This window comes from Notamacropus eugenii, chromosome 1 (genome assembly GCF_028372415.1).
Source record: "Notamacropus eugenii isolate mMacEug1 chromosome 1, mMacEug1.pri_v2, whole genome shotgun sequence".
In the NCBI taxonomy this organism is placed as follows: domain Eukaryota; kingdom Metazoa; phylum Chordata; class Mammalia; order Diprotodontia; family Macropodidae; genus Notamacropus; species Notamacropus eugenii.
Genome location: NC_092872.1, coordinates 660,246,321 through 660,266,609, shown reverse-complemented (window position 1 = coordinate 660,266,609; position 20,289 = coordinate 660,246,321). Strand labels below are relative to the sequence as shown.

Here is a 20,289-nt window from a genome sequence, read left to right as displayed (position 1 = left end):
GATAAATTTTTTGGTGCTGGATGACTTTTTTCCTTTGAGAGGTGTTAATCACACAGAGGAACAAAATATAAAGCTTGATTTGGAATTCTTTTTTGTATATTGCAGAGATAAGGAAAGTTACCTGAATCACCAGGTGCAATGGGTGTCATGAGCTAAGACATCATTTTCATATATTTAGATCTATGCTATCAGCACCTTCGAAAGATTCAGTATTGGTTTATAGTCTTTGTAAATGGAATACATGGTGTAGCATCAATAGTGGCTTACTTGGTGGTATTTGAAAATGACAGAAATCTTATTCACAAAAAATTTTAGAGTGAAACAGCTAACATTGCTACTTAACTTTGGATTTATGATTTCAATGTGGGTATAGCTGCCAATATTGTGGATCGCAACTCATCCATGCCCTCTCATCTAGATCTTTTTGACATTGTACGGATACCAGTGGAATATGCAAGATACATCAGTTACTGTAAAACACATCTTCACCAGTTACTATAAAGTAGTTTATTTCCCTCTGTGATATATGATATAGTGAATTGAAGACTTGCCTTGGAGTCAAAAAGAGTTGTGTTCAAGACCTGTCACAGACACATACTAGGGGGAGCAAAATATAGTCTCTCACTGCCTTAGATAGCTCCTTACATTAGAGATGAGTTGTTCTGCCATTAATGGAGGGAATTTTCATATCAGGAGTTCTATGCCAGTGAAATCACAGATCCAGCAACAGTCCTGTCCCCGTGCCCCAAATCCTTATATATTGTGAAGGAAATACATTAAAGTGTAAACATTGTTGTTAAGTAGAGAACTGAGATGTTTGGGAAATATAAGAAATGCTAAGTTCACAAAACAGACCTTGGAAAAGGAAACATACTTTTCTTTGCTTTTAGGTGTATTCTAGATGTTTGTGTGAATGAATAAATGTAGCATTGCTTAGAAAATATGCATGGCAACAAGATAATAGATGAATAATTTTGTAAGAGCAACTTTTTTCATGGTGTTTGTTAATATATTTTTAATTATAAATAAAACTTAGAGGTTTGAAGTAGTATTATTTGAAGCATTTTTAGGAGGTCAAATAAGATAATGCTTTCTATGTGTAAATTACTTTTTAATCTGTATGGTTTTTTCCATTTACAGGTTTCTAATATATTTGTAATAGTAGATTTATATCTGCATATACTTCATTGGATTCATTTTTATTGCCATGAGTATTCTATCCAACAGTCTTGTCTCCTGCATCCCTTGTCCATCTCTTTCTGTAAATTCTCTACAGAAGATCTTTCTTAGAGGCCTTCATGCATATCAACAAGCTAAATTGTCCAAATCTTACTTTACCTTTATTATTGCTATTTAACCAGTCCACTTCCTTTTCCAGTCTTTCATGAGTATGGTGATATCTTTTGTAGGTAATGTCACAGAATTCCAGAGATTCTCAACTAGTTCAGTCCATACCTGCTAAAGAATGTTTTCAACTACAACCCCAGGAAATAGTCTGTATGAAGATAGCCAGCTGTTACTTCCTGAGGCAGCTTATTCTACTTTGGGATAGCTTTAATTGTTTTGGGACATGCTTCCTCATGGCAGCCCTAAATTTTGTTTCTCTGAAACTTCTTCTGATTGAACTTAGTTCTGCCCTCTGAAGTCAAGCAAAACAAATTCAATTACTCTCTCATGAAACTCATCAAGCTATTATTTGAAGATATTTATCATGACTCCTCTAATTCTTCTCTTAGATATCCCCAGTTTATATATATATACTGAAATCTGTTTATACTTTCTACGTGTCTTTTCCTTGATCTTTGCTTCACCTGCAGCTATAAATCTTCATTTTCGTTTGGTATAGTTACTTTTGGGAAGGTGATAGTGGCAATAGTAACAAGGTGAATTTTAACATTAATTGTAGTTTAACATCATAGGAAATGCTGTAAAAGTTCCTAAATACCATTTGGGCTGATCTCTTCCATAACTCCCAGTTTTTTGTCTGTGTGCAGTTCATTTCCCAGAAGTACATAGTTTGTTTTTCCTATGTGGAGAATTAAAGCAGTGTCTTTTGAGGGACAGTGGATCTCGAGGAGAAGGTCCCTGTAGCCTTCCAGGAATTGATATAATTAGCACAATGTCATCTGCCAACATCCTCTCTGTGAATTGAGCTTTGAGCCATCTTTTCCATGGCTCTGGTAAAATAGTCTGCATGTTTAATGTTGATACTACTTAGGGTGTGAAATAAGTTTATCTCTTTGATCATGTAATCATTCAATGTTATGTTATTTCTACATGTGTTAGCATAGCACATGACATCTCATTTGTAGTTTTAAAATAAATATTCATCGCATTAATATGACTACCTCAATATAGTCTAATGAACAAATTACCAAGGATTTTCAACACAGATACTCTTAGGCAAATCTGCTGTCACTGAAAACAGGCTTATAACAAGTTATCTTAATCTGTACTTTCTTTTCTTTTCCTCCTATCCCTGTGTTTCTTTTCTTTTTTGATGAGGAATTTCACAGCCTTTCCTTACTTTTTTTTTTGCATGTAGACTCAAAGCAGGTTGGCTAAGTTACTAATTTAGAATACAGAAAATACCTTGTTATTAAAATGTGTTTTCTCATAACATTCTGTTTAGTAGGGGAGCTTGGATTTAATATGTTAACAGAATGAAAATAATCTGAATTTTCATGTTGATGGAGTTTTTCTATAGTGAGTCATGTAACATGCAACAATCAACCACTCTGGTTTTGTGGAATACACTTCTCCATCTTGCTTCTTTGTTAAGTTTTTCTAAGAAAAATCTGCCTTGTTTCTTTTACATGTGAATATATATATATATATATATATATATATATATATATATATATATATATATATATATATATATATAAAACAAACTTCAGTAAATATTAGCTCTGTGCAGGACATTGGATAGGTGCTGAAGATGCAAAATGAAGTAAAACTCAGACTTCAGACATCCTTAAGAAGCTTCCCAATCTAATGGGGAAATAGAGGGATAAGATACTTATGCAAATAGCTGAGATGCAAACCAGATTGTAATCCCAAGTGAAAAGGGGAAAATACAGATAAAATGCTGTGGGAAAGGTTGCTGTAAACTGGGAAGAGGATATATAGCTCATCCTAGAAGAAAATCAGTATTATTTGAGTTTTATTTCTGATTAGCATTTGGATTATCGTAGAGTTGGAAAGAACCTTAGAGGTGTTCTCATCCAGTCCTGCATTTTTTAGTTGTGGAAACTTGAGGCCCAGAAGAATTGTAATTTTTCTCCCTCCTCTTTTTTTTGTTTTACTTTTAGGCTTAATTTTACTTTGAATGTTTTATTGATTCCTTTTGTCTTTATTCAAGTCATTTCCCACTCTTCCTGCAGCTTAAATGTTTTCCAAAGGGATAAAAACAATTAAAAGGATTTAATCCGGAACCTTGTCCAAAAATGCATACAAGATTCTGGACAAGTTTCTCTTGATTCAGAGAAATTTTATTTTGTCAGAGTCATCACAGACAGTTAATAGTAGAAGTAGGCCTATAATCCAAGTCTTGATTCCAGGCTAATTTTCTACTATACCATGTTGTTCTTCTAGTAATAATAATATTCAAATGGTTTTGTGACCTCATCAGTTCAGGAGTTCACTCCAGTGATGAAAATTGCAACCCATCCAGGCCTACCTATCCTATCCTGTGCAACTCTTGAACATATTCTCCTATAACTTCAGTATAGGAGTATACCTGATATGCTGGAAACCTTCCTTTTTTGTTTTTTTAAATTTTTATTTATTTTAAAAAGTAAGTTTATTGCAGTCTTTAATTCCCAGTATCCCTCCATCACCCCTCAGAGAGCCTTCCCATATAAAACCAAAATGTTTTTAATGAAAAAGAAAATGGACAAAACCAGTCTATACACTTGAAAAGTCTGAAAATGTATGCAGTGTTTTATACCTGTGAATCTTCCACCTCTACAAAGGAGTGGGAGGGCATTGGGGGGAGGGAAAAAGGGCAGGAATATCTTCTTTGGCATCCTATTTGTTCTTTGTAATACTGTAATGTTCATATTTCAGTTGTTTTTGTGGTTATCTTTTCCACGTAAATTGTTGTGAGCATTATGTATATTGTTTTCTTGGTTCTGCTTACTTTACTCTGCATCAGTTCTTTCCACAGTTCTCTGTATTCTTCATATATATGAAGTAATATATAATATAATATCATGGTAATATCCCATTACCATTCTCCACTTGAAGGACATCTACTTTGTTTTTAATACATTGCCACCACAAAAAATTGCTGCATTAAATATTTTGGTGTATTTGGAAACTTTCATATCAGTGACTTCCTTGGAATATATATATATATATATATATATATATATATATATATATATATATATATATATATATATATGCATAGAATCTCTGCTTCAGAGAGTATTTGTATAATTCCAGATTTCTTTCCAAAGTGGTTATTTGTGCCATCAGAAGTGCATGAGTGTGCCTATCTTCTCATAAGTTCTCCAACATAGATCATTCTTGTCTTTTGTCATCTTGGCTCATTTGCTGGGTTTGAGGTGAAACCTTAGATTTGTTCTGATACTCATTTCTCTTATTATTGGGAATTGAAACATTTTTTAATGTGGATGTTAATTATTTGTAATTCCTCTTTTGAGAACTGTTCACATCCTTTTAAAAACTATCTGTTGGGAATTGGCTTTTGGTTATACACACATATGTAATACATATATGTATATATTTTTGCACACACAAAATTATAGAATAATAGACGTAGAGTTGGAAGGGATATGAGGGACAATGTAGTCTATACACACTCCCATTTTGCAGATGAGGAAATTGAGGTGCTCATGGAGATTAGAATATAAAATGACTTGCCCAAGCATCACAGGTGATAATTAACCCCAGTTTTCTGACTCCCATGTTCTTGATTGCTCCTTCTGTTATACTGGGAAGTTTTCATGAATTTCTGCCATTTTTGAAAGTGGTTCCATTGAATTGAAAGAATGATCTTATGGTTATTTAATCCTGAACAAACAAACTTTAGCAGTCCTTATGATGTACTGCAAAACATGAGTCATAAAGTATATGGATGGTCTAAACTTTTTAAAAAAATTTGGCAGTGAGAAGCCTGATCATGAGGTAGAACCAAACATACTAGTTAACTATTCCACCATTGTGGAGATCTAGAATAGGTATTTGGAATAGGATTTGGGAGAGTTTTCAAAGTATTCTGTAGATCATCATGTTTTCAAACTTCATGCAATCCTGAATTAACTGAAATTTATTCTGCCTGATTAGTATATGTGTTATATACTATTATTACATATACAAATATTATTACTAGTTAATGGGATGGCTACATGGCATCTAGCTAGTTCATAAAGACAACTGTCATTTTTTATTTTAAAAATTCTAGATATTTCATGCTGAGTATCACATCAGCATTTGGGGAGATATCTAAGACTTTTTTATTTAGATAATTGTACTGGGTTAGAGCTAAATGCATTTTAAGTAGGATTGATTTAACTATCTCCTATTAAATTAAGCATGATGTTATAATGGAATTGCCTCTAAATTTTTTTCCTTTATGGTGAGCTTAGGAAATAATTGAATGTTGTCAAATTGTAGAGTTCAGTATGGTAATTTAGAATTTCTAGAACCAGATTCCTTTTGAGGTTTGTCTTATTTCTGTTTAAAACTTTACAGAAAAGATCAACACTGTTAATAAGATGAAGTACCCTCTACCTTTATTAAATTTATTTCTGATCATTATTGTACTTTAAATAGTTGCTTATTTTCTGACAGTAATAGAGTGAAGTGAGTAAAAAATGATTGTAGTTTGTTTGCATGACACACTAATTATGGCAAAGATTCAAGGTCATTGAAACCATATTACACATAAATTTTGATGACAGGAAAAAAAACAGAGGCCACTGTCAAGCACCAACAGAATTTACCCTTGCACTTTATTGTACCTTAGATTCGTTGACTTGTGCATTTCTGAAATGAACTTTGTTCAGTGTGTACACATTACTTTTTAAAAGTGTCATTGAGAGCTATCTGTCAGAGAACAAAGAGCTAGTTTAACCAGTGCTGTCACTTGAAGCAGATAACAAGTGGGCAATCCTTCTAATTATGTGAGATTTAGCATTTTATCTCTTTAATTTTTCTCCACTTTTAACAAATAATTTTTCGTTTGAGGATTGTATGGATTGTTGTGACAGTTTAAAAATGTAGGGATTATTAGATTTGGATTTGCTTGCCAATTATGATTTATAATTTTCAGATTAACCTCAATGTACTTATGAAATTTCTAGATAATAGCAGGATTTTAAGTTCAGTTTCTGTTTGTAATATACTTAGCAAAATACAGTAGAAACAGCCATATTTCTTAGTAGAAAATATTTTTGCTTTTTAAATTTGGATCTGCATTGTCTTTTATAATAATGCTTTTTTTGAATTATCTGTGTCCCCCCTGTGGGAAAGGAAGTATTTGCTGACACCATAAGAGCTATTTTATATAAAATTTATTTCCTGAGACCATGAACTTTTGTCTTTGTGTCTCCGGCCCTTGTAAGGTATTCTTTACCCTATCTCCCCCTTCACCATAATAGGTTCTAGAGTCAGAGATTTTGGAGCTGGAAATAGATCTTAGAGTCCAGTGAATCCAAATTCTTCAGTTGAGGAAATTGGGGCTCAGAGAGATGAAGTGACTTGAGCAAGGGCACACATATAATTAGTATATCTGGAAAGAGATTTGTCTGCACCCATGTCTTCTAGATTCCAAGTCTAGTAACCTCTCTAAAACTAAAGTTAAATGCATTGCCTCATTTTCGTAAGATATTTACAGATTATACTTTGAACTGATACATAGCCATTTCACTTCTCAGACTAATGAATATGACAGATATATTGAGGTGCTCGTGGAGATTAGAATATAAAATGACTTGCCCAAGCATCACAGGTGATAATGAACCCCAGTTTTCTGACTCCCGTAGAGACCATGAGGAAAAGGAACACAGTACATGATGTATAAATAATATAGAGCTTCCGGTTTTCATAAGTATTTGCCAGTAAATCAAATCTTCCCAGAATTCAGGAGTTTTGTTTTTTAAGTTGAAGCTATTGTTTTCCACATTCAGACTATATAATTGCAGGGTTTTATTTATTTATTTATTTTTACTTTCTAGTGAGTGTCATTTTTGATTACACTTTGATTTTTTTAATCTCTAAGAATGATCCTTCTTAAGATTTAGAGAAATTATTTAGGTAGATCTGGATCTTAAACACTTACTTTTCTAAGAGAATTTATTTAAACAAATCTGGGGAGCAGGAATACTCAGTGTAATATATCAAAATAAAATTTTAAAAAATGCTATTGTATTGTCTTTGAAAGATTAAAATAATTTTTAAATGACCGTGGTTCGTTACCCATTTAAAAAAACAGTTTAAAAAAGTTTTTCTGTGAAAACAGCTCTTTGACCTCTGTCTTTTGTTCCTTTTTGTTGTTTTGCTTAAAACTGCAGCTGCACACATTTTTGAGCAGATCACATGCCATGTCACCTAAATCTATGACCAAGAAGCAGTTTTATCCCTAGGAGACCATAATGCTTCAGTTGTCCTGGATACATGACATCATGTTGTATTGTAATCAGATAGAAGCCTTTTGCAGTACACTTGGGATTTATATCTGATCTCCAGTCTGAGTAGCGGGTCTTCATGAGGTGGACAGTGTCTTATAATGGAAAAAAGAAAGTGAAAATTGAGAATTGTTAAACTGATGAGAAAAATTACTCTCCTTTATGGATTTTCATTTGTCAAAAGACTCTTACATTCCAAGTTGTTTTGAAATTGTGATGTGACTTTATAATTTTTGCTACTAAGTTATTAATTACTTAAATGAATTAAATTATTAATTAACAGTTATTAAATTTATTGATTAATAACTTAAATGAAATAAATTATTCATCACTCAAATGAATTCCCACCTTAAATGTTGGGAATGAATGGTTAGTAAGAATGTTATTTTTCCCTTTCCCCCAAACTGAGACATACTTATGTTTAGTATCTTTAATATATTCAAATATTTTGTGTGTCCTGTTTTAACTATTAGAGGGAAGGTAGCATCTTCTCATAACTAACTGATTTAATGATCCTTTCTTAAAAGAATGGGATTGTGAAGAGAAGGAACTCATGGAAACTTCTTTTTCCCTTTATAATAGATGCTAATCTTAGGCTAGGTTTACAAAAGTAGAGTGAATTGTAGAACTGAGTCAGTTGAATAGACTAGTGAAGCAAAAAACTGTTTCCATTCAGTAAACATCTTTGAGATCTTTCTATGTTCGTACCATTGTATTCTGCATGCTAGGGAAGGTCGGAATTAATAGCTCAGCTCTCTATTTACAAGGGCATACCTGGCCTACTTAGTCAAATAAATAGGTTTCTGGAAAGAAGCAAAATATGAGAGGCACAATTGACCCTTTTCTCTCAGGACAGTCCTTTTACCTGGGAAAATTTTGAAATTTGTAGATGACACTATACTCCTCTTTGTAAAATGTCTTGATAATGGAAATAAAGCTAGCAAAGAAATTAAGTGCCTAAAAAAGTTTGAAAAGATAATGAAATAACACACAGCAAACAATTTTGTAAAATAGACTAGCATTTTTTAATTGCTGTTTTGCTTTAATATAGCTTAAAAATATATACACAAACCACAAACAACTTCCCAAGTATATAAGCAAAAAAGCCAAACTCTTCAAAAAAAATTGCTAACATGACAACATATACTTTTGTAATTGTTAAAAGAAAAGAAAGCTATGTTTTAACGGGGTATTACTAAGATATGTGTTGAATTTAGTCTGACTTTTGTTACATTGTAATAGTATCATAATTTACTCAGTTGTATTTCGTATATAAACTGGGTATATTTTATGGATTTCCAAATGTTCGTCAGGACTATTTGTGTCCAGTCAGTGGTAGAGTCTTCCAAGTTCCTAGTAGTCTGCTCATCAACAGGTGGACATACTTTACCTTGACTCCCAATGTCTTGATGGCATTTTGGTCCTCTTCAAGCATGAAAGACTACCATGCTTATAGATCTACTGTCTTTGCAATTTTATTCAATATAAATTTTCATATATATCTTTGAAGTAAATGTAAATTAATTCTTCCCAAAATGTACTTGCCCATATCACAGAATGAAATTAATTTGGATTCTATTAATTCAGAATTTGTCATAATGGTGTCATCCACCTTGAAGTTTCTTTGTAGGGATTCGAGGGGAAGGGAGACAAGTTTGCTGAACAAAGTAAATTAATAGTTTAAGCAAGGAAAATGTTTAGCCTACATAAGTGAATACCTCCATTAGTCTAAAAGCAGTTCTTTAACCACAGTCAAGGAAAACTATGCTAATTATGCATGATTCCTAAAGTCCTTTAGATTTGTCTTAAAATAAACGTTCTCTTGCATCTAGTACAGTTAAGGGTTTTGTTTAACCAATTTTCTGACTGGTTCTATAGTCCGTAGTAAAGTATTGCTTTGATGTGGATACAAAACATTGTCTGTAATGAATTATACAGTAACAGGGCTTAGAAATCACCTTAAGTTCTTAACTCCAGAAACAATATATTATAGTCATACAATCCAAAATAAAAGTAAATGTGTTAACATTTTCATTCTTGAATTTTCATTGTCCTTTTCTATTTGTTTTAGTGTAGGAGAGTCTCTCATTCCAAATGAGGGAGGAAAGGGAAATCAGGCTATGCATCGAGTTCATAGTAGGTGCTTAACAAAATATTTGTTGATTGATTCTTTTAATAGATAAGAACTTCACATATAACAGTTTCAATTTACTTAAACTCTTCAAAAGATCCTTTGGGCATACTTTCCACCTGCACAGATTATAGCTCCTTAAAAGGCTTCTCTTTGGAGGTTCTTTAAGTTGCTTGTTTAGAGAAATTAATTACTTGTTTTGCTTATTTCATGTTAACACACTACTTGCAGATAATTTATCTACGCATATGGTTTGCAATCCAACTTGTTCATAGCAGAAACTCTTCTGAATTGTTTTGGCACCTCAAATTTAGCGTCCAGTGCCTAATCAGATGATAAGCCTTTGTACTTAGTCTTCCCATGACAGTCTGTTTGCAAGGTTGATATGCAAAACCCTCCATCCTGATGGCTAGCACCTGCCAGAACTTATGTTCTACTAGCATAACCTTAGAGTATCTGTGATTACTTCTATATGATGGTAAGTAGGGCTTTAGTGGAGTTAATGAGTATTACAGTTCACACAAGACCTCTGTTACATGATTTTACAGATTTGGAAGGGACCTCAGAGATTTAACCAGAATTTAAACAAAAAAATCACTTCTGTTGAAGTGACAACTAGTTATTTAGTTTTCCCTTGATGAAATCCATGAGAGGGAATTAACCACTCTCCAGGCAGTCCGTTCCTTTTTGGAGGCACCTCTGATCATTATGAAGCATTTTCTGAAGTCCAACTAAAACTTCCCTCTGTGAAACTTTTAAATCTGTCTTCTACATGACTACCTTTCAGATTCAGGAAGAAAGCTATCATGTTCCCCCTTCTGTTCCAGTTTTCTCATGTGAAACCTTCACCATCCTGACCCGCTTTTTTTGGACACAGTACAGCTTGTCAGTGTTCTTAAAATATAAATGCCAAATTGAATGTGATAATCCAAATATAATTGTTTCAAGCTGGTAAATTGAACTCATTGAAAATAGATGCTACATATGATAAGTGGTGAGGAGTATTCCCTATTTCTCTCGTGTTTTAATTCCCTATAAACCATTTTTGTTCTGTTTCTTCCAGTCTCAAAATGTTACTCTTTGATAGAGAAAATGACCCTTTTCCATTGTTTATTATTGCCATGTAATTATAATATCATAGATTTAGAACTGGAAAGGACCTTAGATACGATTGAGTACAACGTCTTCATTTTATAGATGAGAAAAATGAGGTTCGGAGAGGTTGTGACTTGCTCAGTGTCACACATTAAGTGACTGAGCAGAAAAAGTTACTAAAGTGAATATTCTTCGATTCAGTGAAAAAGACCCATATGTATAAAAATATTTATAGCAAATCTCTTTGCAGTGGGCAACAAACTAAGAAAATAATCCCATTAGAGGAATGGCTGGACAAATTATGGTGTATGAGTGTCATGGATATTGTCCCATAAGGAATGTCAGTCTGTTTCAGAGAAACCTAGTGAAAGACTTGGTATGAACAGGAGAACAGTTAAAAACTCTGTAAGAAAAAACAACTTTTCAAGACTTAAGAACACTTACCAATTTGATACCCAACCAGTTCTACAGGACCAATGATCAAGAAGAACACTATCTATCTACTTCCTGACAGAGATGATAACATTCAAGATCCTGACTGGAGACATAATTTTTGAAAACAATGTGGGAATTTGTTTTGCTTGACTGTGCATATTTGTTCCAAAGGTTTTCTTCTTTCAATATTGGGGAGAGAGGAGAACAAGAGAGGGGAGCCAGTAAATGTTTTGAAAGAATATTTAGTTTCCTGATTTCTTTTTCTGAAAAAACTGTATAGACCTTTGACTGAATTTAACCTCCATGAATAAAACCCACAACCCATGGAAATGTCACATGAGAAAGAATTACTTTGAATGTTTTTAATTGCTCCCACTATGGTGTGATGTTAAAAACGATTTCATAGAGCATAACATAGCCTTGATGACTCCAAGAAGGTAGCTCTCATGCATATGTTAGAATCATATGTTTACTTACTTATTAGGTTGAGATAAATTTCTTTTGCAATTCTCTTAAAATCAAATAAGGTACTCTTCTCACCCCTTCGCAATATGACTTCATTCCTACTGTCCTCTGAAACTGTTCTTTTTAAGGTCTCTGTTGATCTCTTTAAAGCTAAATCCCACAGCTTTTCTCAGTCTTATCCTTTTAGACTTCTGCAGTTTTTGTTACTTTTGAACTTTCCCTCCTATATTCTCCCTTGAGTTGTTGTGACCAGCTTGTGCCATGAAGGATAGAGCCCTAGGCTTGGAGTCAGGAAGACCTGAATTCAAATTCAGCCTCAGACAGTGAACTTCTGTTTGCAGTTTCCTCAACTGTAAAATGGAGATCATAATAGCATCTACCTCACAGGATTGTTGTGAGGATCTAATGAAATAATATTTGTAAAAAGCACTTAGCACAGTGTTTGGTGTATTGTGGGTACTATGTAAATGTTTATTCTCTACATCAAAAGAGTTTTTCTTCTTCATGATGGATCAGTCCTTTTTGGTTTTCTTTGTAGGTTTATTATCTGTGTCCTGTCCCTTATACTTAGTTATTCCTCAAGGCTCCGTCTTGGGTCCTCTTCTTCTTCTCTGCCTCTTCTCTCTTGGTGATCCCATTATCTTCCATGGATTCAGTTAAAATCAGTTCTGTTATACATTGCATATACATTACTAAAAATTACGATGCAAAATTGTGCATAAAAACCACTGGGCTGATGGGAAAAATGGAGTTAAGGGTCCAATACTCAAACTTCATCAGTGACACATTTATTTATTTTTTTTTAATAAAAGTGGTAGCACAATTTTATGCATGTCACATGGTCAAGAAATACATAAATTGGGCTACTGCTGACCCTTTGTTCTGGTCCTCACAGGGCAGGGTCTGACAAAGTTGAGTCTTTGCCAGTAAAGGGGTGCCCTTGATGAACTGCACTTTGGGGGCTAGAGGCCTTAGCCATCGTGGAAAATTTCCTGGGGGTGGTAGGAATCAACCAGATGTCTTCAGCCCATGGCTCCTACTTTACTAGAAGTTATACAATAAATTTGCTACTTTGCTTGGAAAGAGAACTGAAGTGTGCTTGTGAAAGTAGGAGTTAGAAGGGTTGCAGCTGTAAATTTTGTGAAATGGTGCAGTTTTCTGTGTTCTTTTTTTTGGAGATAATCATGCATAAGCAAATGCAAAATTTGAGTTATGCTCATTGTTCCCTAGTATATCCAAACATATATATTAGATTTGCGTTTTCAAAATAAGCAGGTATAGCAGAGCTATGCAAATGACTTCCAAGTCTGCATATGCAGCTCTCATTCCTGTGTTGAGCTCCAGTCTTGCGTTAACTGTCTTTATGACATCTCTACCTAGATGTCCTGTAGACATCTCAAATTCAAGTTGTCCAAAACAAGGAAAGGAAATCTTCCTCCTGCAAAGCCATCTCTCCTCCTCACTTCCCCGTTTCTCTCAAGGGCAGCAACATTTTTTCAGGTACCCAGATTTATGAATTGAGTCATTTGTGACTTTTTACTCTCTCCACCCCATCCCTTCCATATCCAGTCAGTTGGCCAAGTCTTGTAAATTCCATCTCTTCAACATCCTTGTGTGCATCTATCCCCTTCTGTCTAATTACGTCTAGCACCTTGCCATTTCTCACCTGGACTGTTTTCAATAGCCTCCTCATTGGTCTGTGCCTTTTCTTATCCATCCTCCATACTGTTGCCTGTTGATAATATTTCTGTCTGTGTTCATCCAACGTTGCCGAAGAAGACCATGCCATCGGAGAAATAATGACATGACTTGCACTTGACTTTGTTTTGAGTGAGGGAGGGCTGTGCAGGTCACCAGCCTCACTTCTCCAGAGCCATCTGAATCCAGTGACCCAGATATTCATCAGGATGACTGGAGATGACTCAGGATGAGGCAGCTGGGGTTAAGTGATTTGCCCAAGATCACACAGCTAGTGAGTGTCAAGGATCTGAGGTGAAATTTGACCTCAGGTCCCCCTGACTTCTGCACTGGTGCTTTATCCACTGCACCACCTAGCTGCCCCTGATAATATTTAAACATAAGTTGGATCATATCTCTCCTCTGCTTGAGAAACTGTAGTGGTTGTCCATAGCCTTTTAGAATAAAACATAAACTTTCTGCTTATCATCTTTGACTGATTATATAATTTTTCCCCTCATGAGTATTCTGTGTTCAATTTGAGATTAGTTATATACCTCAGTTTTTTGTATTTTTTTTCAAAGCTGTGAATATACATCAAATCAGCCAAAAAGATATAAAGAGGGAGGATAGATAATATCCTTAATGTTTTTATGTTTCCAAAAATTTTAGTTAATTAAAGTTGAGAATTGTTAAGATTAGTTTGAGTCCATAGTATGATTATATTTTAAGCCCACATTTCACTCATATGAGTGCAGTGAACCACAAGTCTAAAGAACAAGGAAATGAAAGTCTGTTATCAAAAATGTGAATTCCAAATTGCAGCACTTTTTAGAGAACCAAAAGTTTCTGTTTTATTCTTTTCCCTGACCACAGGCTGTTCTTTAACTCGTCAGGTGACTTTTTTTAAATAAGTAATTTATTTGTTTTCCATTTTCAACAATCACTTCCATAAGTCTTAAATTTTTCTCCTTCACCTTTTCCTGTCCCTCCCTGAGATGGCTTGCAATCTTATATGGGTTCTACACATACATTCTTATTAAGCACATTTTCACAGTAGTCATGTTGCATAGAAGAATTAAAATGAATGGGAGAGACCATGAGAAAAACCAAAACATAACGAAAGAGAAAACAGTCGGCTGTATTCTGTGTTCCAATTTCATAGTTGTTTCTCTGGATGTCGATGCATTTTGCATTATGAATCTTTTGGAAATGTTTAAGTCCTTGCATTGCTGTGAAAGGCTAAGTTTATCAGATACAGTCCTGGCATACTGTGGTTCTTACTGTATATAATTTTCTCCTGGTTCTACTCATTTCACTCAGCATCAGTTCATATAAATCTTTACAGGTTTTTCTGAAGTCCTCCTGTTCGTTATTTCTTATAGCACATTCATATACCACAACTTGTTCAGCCATTTCCCAACTGAGGGGCATCCCCTTGATTTCCAGTCTTTGGCCACCACAAAAAGAACTGCTATAGATATTTTTATACATATGGGTTATTTTCCCATTTTTATGATTTCTTTGGGATACAGCCCTGGAAGTGGTATTGTTGGGTCAAAGGGTATGCATATTTTTATAGCCCTTTGGGCATAGTTCCAAATTTCTCTCCCAGAATGATTGGATCAGCTCACAGCTCCACCAATGACGAATTAGTGTTCCAACTCTCCTGTTCCAACATGTATCATTTTCCTGTTTTGTCATGTTAGCCAATCTGATAGATGTGATGTGGTATCTCGGACTTGTTTTGATTTATATCTCTCTAATCAATAGTGATTTAGAGCATTTTTTTCCTATGACTATAGATAGCTTTAATTTCTTCATCTGAAAACTGCCTGTTCCTATCCTTTAACCATTTATCAATTGGGGAATGACTTGTATTCTTGTAAATTTGACTCAGTTCTCTATGTATTTTAGAAATGAGACCTTTATCACAGACTAGTTGTAAAGACTTTCCCCCAGTTTTCTACTTCCCTCCTAATCTTAGTTGCATTGTCAGATGACTTTCAACAGGAGGTTTGCCCATTTGGTCATACCAAATTGTCCAGAAGTATTCCATTAGTTGATACAAATCCTGAAAATAACAGTCCTTTTAATATATCAACTTTATATGTGAAGAATAGAATGAATAAAAGTGGAGCTAATTGTATTATCAATAATCATTTAGATTTTATTGTTAACTTTTTTTAAATAGGTTTAAAATTACACATGAAAATTGCCACTTATTCATACTCAAGCAGTTTTTTCTGTAAGAAACTTTCTGTGATTATGATACTTTCAAATAAAATATATTAATTCTCTCCTAGAAGAAGGCTTTTATCTGATGAAGACACTTTGTCCGAGTGCTTTGTAGTGGATCTGACAAGACAGACATGAAATATGGGGTATTGGAGTATTAACCTGTTGAAGCTTGCTTGTAGAATCTGTGAATGTGGTTCATTTGGGCTAGGTTACTTGAACTTGTCAAGGGTAACTAGATGTTCTCTTACTTTCTCCCAAATTGTCTTGGGAATCAAATCCCAGATTAGCCATTTTTGTGCTAGTCCACAGATCATTCTTGGCAGAGAAAACAGAAGCAAAATAAAGGCTAAGCAGCTTTATCTACTCTGTGAGACCAGTTATCATAATTCTGTCTCTTCTTTGATCCTTCACTTTTCTCCATTTTATTTTTAAAAAACCACACAAACTAATAACCCCTTTTCATCTTTAGTGTTCCTCATCTGCTAAATGTTTTCTAAAGTCCCTTTGAGTTAGAGTGTCTATTGTCCTTCCTTGATGTAAAAGACTAAATCTGGAACTCTACATTTAGAATTTTTTTCTAGTACTATTTTTCAATCACTTAAAAATTACTTTCCCCTCCCACAAATTTTTACCATCTGAGAAGCCCAGAAGTTGCTCAAAGGAGGGAGAAATGCTAATAGACCTGCATTACAATTAACTTTGAGTACTTATAGACTAGCATTCAAATGTTTGCTTGGGCTTCCTACCCCTACCTCCCACCCCGCTCACTACCTTTTTGAAGTGAAAACATCAAGGGAGAAAGTGAGTGAATTATGAGTATATAAAATGCTTACATAATTTCATTTATTTCCTACATGGCCAACAAAGATTATAATTTTGATTATCTCCATACAGATATGCTAACACTTCACTTTATTTTTCATGAGAAAGTTGGAATTATAGGCTACAGATTGTAGTTTTTAAAAATTTGAATTTAAAGAAGAAAACCATATTTGGAAATTCAGTGCATCAGACTATTAAAATGACATTAAAGTAGACAGTGGCTTTCTAGTAAATACCTGTCTTTTTCTTTTTGGTATAAAGGCAAAGAAAACAAAACAACCTTGTAAAATGAGTAGTTTGGATTATTCTAAATAATGATGGATTCTGGGGGGACATTTTCCTTGGTTTCTCAAGTAGAAGAGCTCTGCCCTCATAACCCCCCTCACTCTGCTCAGGGATAGAGGTCCATTCACATTCATTGTTTTATTTCTTTACTGTGATAATTGGACTAATTATTTAGAATTTGCTTTTAGAAAAGGATCTCAAGTAGTAGAATCTAGGGACCATTCTAAATATTAAGTTTTTGTTATTTCTTATTTAGCTTTCTTTATATATTATAAATGGGACTAAAAACTTGGTTTTATGTCTATAATTAATAGGAAACCTTTTTGTATAGAATTTCTATTTATTGCCTATTCATGTGGAAGGACTATAACAACATTCAACAAGTAATCTTTTGATTATGAATGTGGGATGTTTTTGATTTCCTTATTCTTTAAGTGTATTTCATTATATGACTATTTTATATATAAAGATACATACACACATATATGTTGGTTGGACAATTAAATCACTACTTTTAGTGCACAAACAGGTTAAAAGTCTTAAGGATTACATTGATTTATAATTATTTTCTTTGTTGCAGAGCCATAGGATTAAATGGGTCCAGTAACTGGAATGACTCCAGATAAGAGAGCTGAAACTCCTGGAGCAGAAAAGGTTGCTGGATTAAGCCAGATTTACAGAATGGGAAGCTTGCCTGAAGCAGTAGATGCTGCCCGGCCAAAAGCCACTTTAGTGGCCAGTGAATCAGCAGATGATGAGCTCACAAACTTGAACTGGCTTCATGAAAGTACTAATCTTCTAACAAACTTCAGCCTTGGAAATGAGGGTCTTCCTATTGTTAGTCCAATATATGACATCGAAGGTGATAATGTGCCATCTTTTGTGCCAACCTACCAGAACACAGAAAAAAAATCAGGGAATTCAAAGCCCCCTTACTCTTTTAGTCTTCTCATTTACATGGCTATTGAGCATTCTCCAAATAAATGTTTGCCAGTCAAAGAAATCTACAGTTGGATTTTGGAACGATTTCCATATTTTGCCACAGCACCAACAGGCTGGAAGAATTCTGTCCGACACAACCTTTCTTTGAATAAATGTTTTCAGAAAGTGGAGCGAAGCCATGGCAAGGTGAGATTTTTTGACCACTCCTTTTTTGTGTGTTGGGGGAATCCATTTAGCATTTTAAATGTGAAAGCAATCAAGAAGATTAAATATATTCCTTAAATCAAACTATTTGCTGCAAGCTCATTATTGACTTTAACCTCAGAGTTCTAAACTCCATTTTCTTGCTTCAGTACTGGATATATTTAATTATAGTAGAAGATCTTTATACATTCTAGTTTTACGAAGTCCCTTCAATGTTTTTAATACTATATTTGCCTCAGTAATTTTAATGGTATCACTGTTCTTTGTGGAGAAGTTAAGGCGTAAGGGCAAATTTTTTTTCTAGGTGAATTAGCCACAAGAAATGGAATAATTATTTGACTTCTGCAGTTTTTTTCAAAAGTAGAAATTTTTGAAAAAAATTATGACTAAAATTTTTTTTATTTAATTGCCTATGTACAAGGCAATGAGATAGAAAGGTTAAATAAAGATATACCAGTACTCGAGGAGACAGTGCAGATATTGTTTTCTTTTTCCATCATGAAAGGAGTAAGCTTTTCACTTTAAATTTTAGCCAGTAAGATCTAATTCTTAAGCTTTATTAAGTTTCAACGAAGTATTCTGATTTCTTTTCATCATTGCTGTCATTTATAGCCACCACAATCATGAGATTTGGAATTTGTAAGTTTGTAAATTGACTATTGATTTGCTAACTTTGTAAAATTTCTGTGCTTCATTCCTGATGGAAGTAAAACTGTGTGCTTGAGGCATGATGAAAAGACTGACTAAATGTGTGTTGTCAATTAAGAAAAACTCTTAAATGTTGGACAATAAAGTAAAATACTATAGTGATAATATATAGAATTCTGTTGTGGCAGTAGTATTTGTCATATTCATTTACTCTCATCTCTCCATCATCACATAAGTTTTGTTAGTAAATGCAGTAAATTTCAGTTTTCTGGGAGGTAAAAAAAAAATCAAAACTTTATGAAATTAGTTTTTCTCGAAATATTTTTAAAATTTTCATTGGCTTATATAAACAGAAGAGAGTGAACATAGCTTTATCTTGATGACTCAAGTTCATTGATATGAATAGCTTTTAATGTAATATACATTACTCTTTTTCTACCAGTTTCTTGAAGGTTGTTGAATATCAGTGTAACAGACACTTATTAAGATCTCCTAGTTGTCAAGATCTGGGTTGTGTTAGAGATACAAAGACAAAGTAGTCCATAATAAATTGAAGAGCTTAAATCTGAGAGACGAACAACTGTATATAAATACAAATAATTTCCGAGGGGAGGGCACAGGTTTACTGTGAAGGACAGTTAGAAAATTCGAGAGTTCACATTGAAAAAAAGGAGGAAATAGGGACACAAGGTTCCTTACCTACTATCTAGTTACCCTTTCAAAAAAAAAAATTAAACTGTCATGACATACTTTTTTGATGAAGCTAGATTGACTTTTAGTGGCCACTGCTTCACTTTCTGCGTACTCTAAAAGCCCTAAATCTGGAAATTGGAGAGCCTTGTTTTGAATTCCATATATTCCATTTTTAAAGACCTGTATGACCTTGGACAAGTCATCTGTCTAGCTCAGGCTCACGGGTATATAATTTTTTTGATTCCATTCTCTTTTTTTGAAAATAAGGTCAACATTAGTCTTCCATTTGTGCAAATTCCATTCAGAGATCTTGGATACTTGTCTACTAGTTGTTGCAGTTTTTTAGTATGAGGACAGTTAAATGGTTGATTTTCTCATAAACATTTATATTTTATCCTTCTCAATTCTGGGGTCATTATTCTTGATTGAGAAAAACAAAAGCCACAAAGGAGTCTGAGTAGGTTAGCTTTCTTTATCATTAACCCTAAGCAGCTCCCAAACCTTTGATTTTTCCCTTTCTCCCAACATATCTAAAAAACAAACCACCCATCACCCACCCCCTTTTTTTTCTCTCAGCGGTTGTCAGTATCCTTATTTCATTCTGGGCTTTTACCCTTCAGATGTTAATCTAATAATCTAAGACTCCTTTGAGTCAAGAAAGTATTGCTTCCATTTTCTAAATATGTCTTTAAAATCTGACTTGGTTGATGGGTTCTTTCTGTATTTGTACTGGTCTCTTTAGGCAACTCCCTTTTTCTTCCTCTTACTGTTTATGCTTTAGGACATAAATTCAATTCATTAAGCATTTATGGCACACCTACTATTGTTAGGTGCCGAGGATGCAAAGACTGAAATGAAGTAATCCCTGCTATTCAGTGAGTTTACATTTTACTTTTCACTCTTATCATTTTGATGTGGGGTGTTATATAGTACATTATGCCTAAGTTACTGAACTATGTTAAGTTCTACCATGGTGAATGGGGTGATCATAAC

General features: G+C 34.0%; 1 protein-coding gene across 2 annotated transcripts in view; it reads left to right on the top strand.

Annotated features, from left to right (window-relative positions):
- The window catches only part of FOXN2 (forkhead box N2), a 64,428-nt gene that overhangs the window by 10,957 nt on the left and 33,182 nt on the right, over positions 1-20,289 (top strand). For both annotated transcript variants that reach the window (XM_072635648.1, XM_072635649.1), the window contains exon 2: positions 17,390-17,937. In XM_072635648.1, coding sequence (XP_072491749.1) covers positions 17,404-17,937 — 534 coding nt within the window. In that variant the 5' untranslated portion in view covers positions 17,390-17,403. The remainder of the gene's footprint in view (positions 1-17,389; positions 17,938-20,289) is intronic.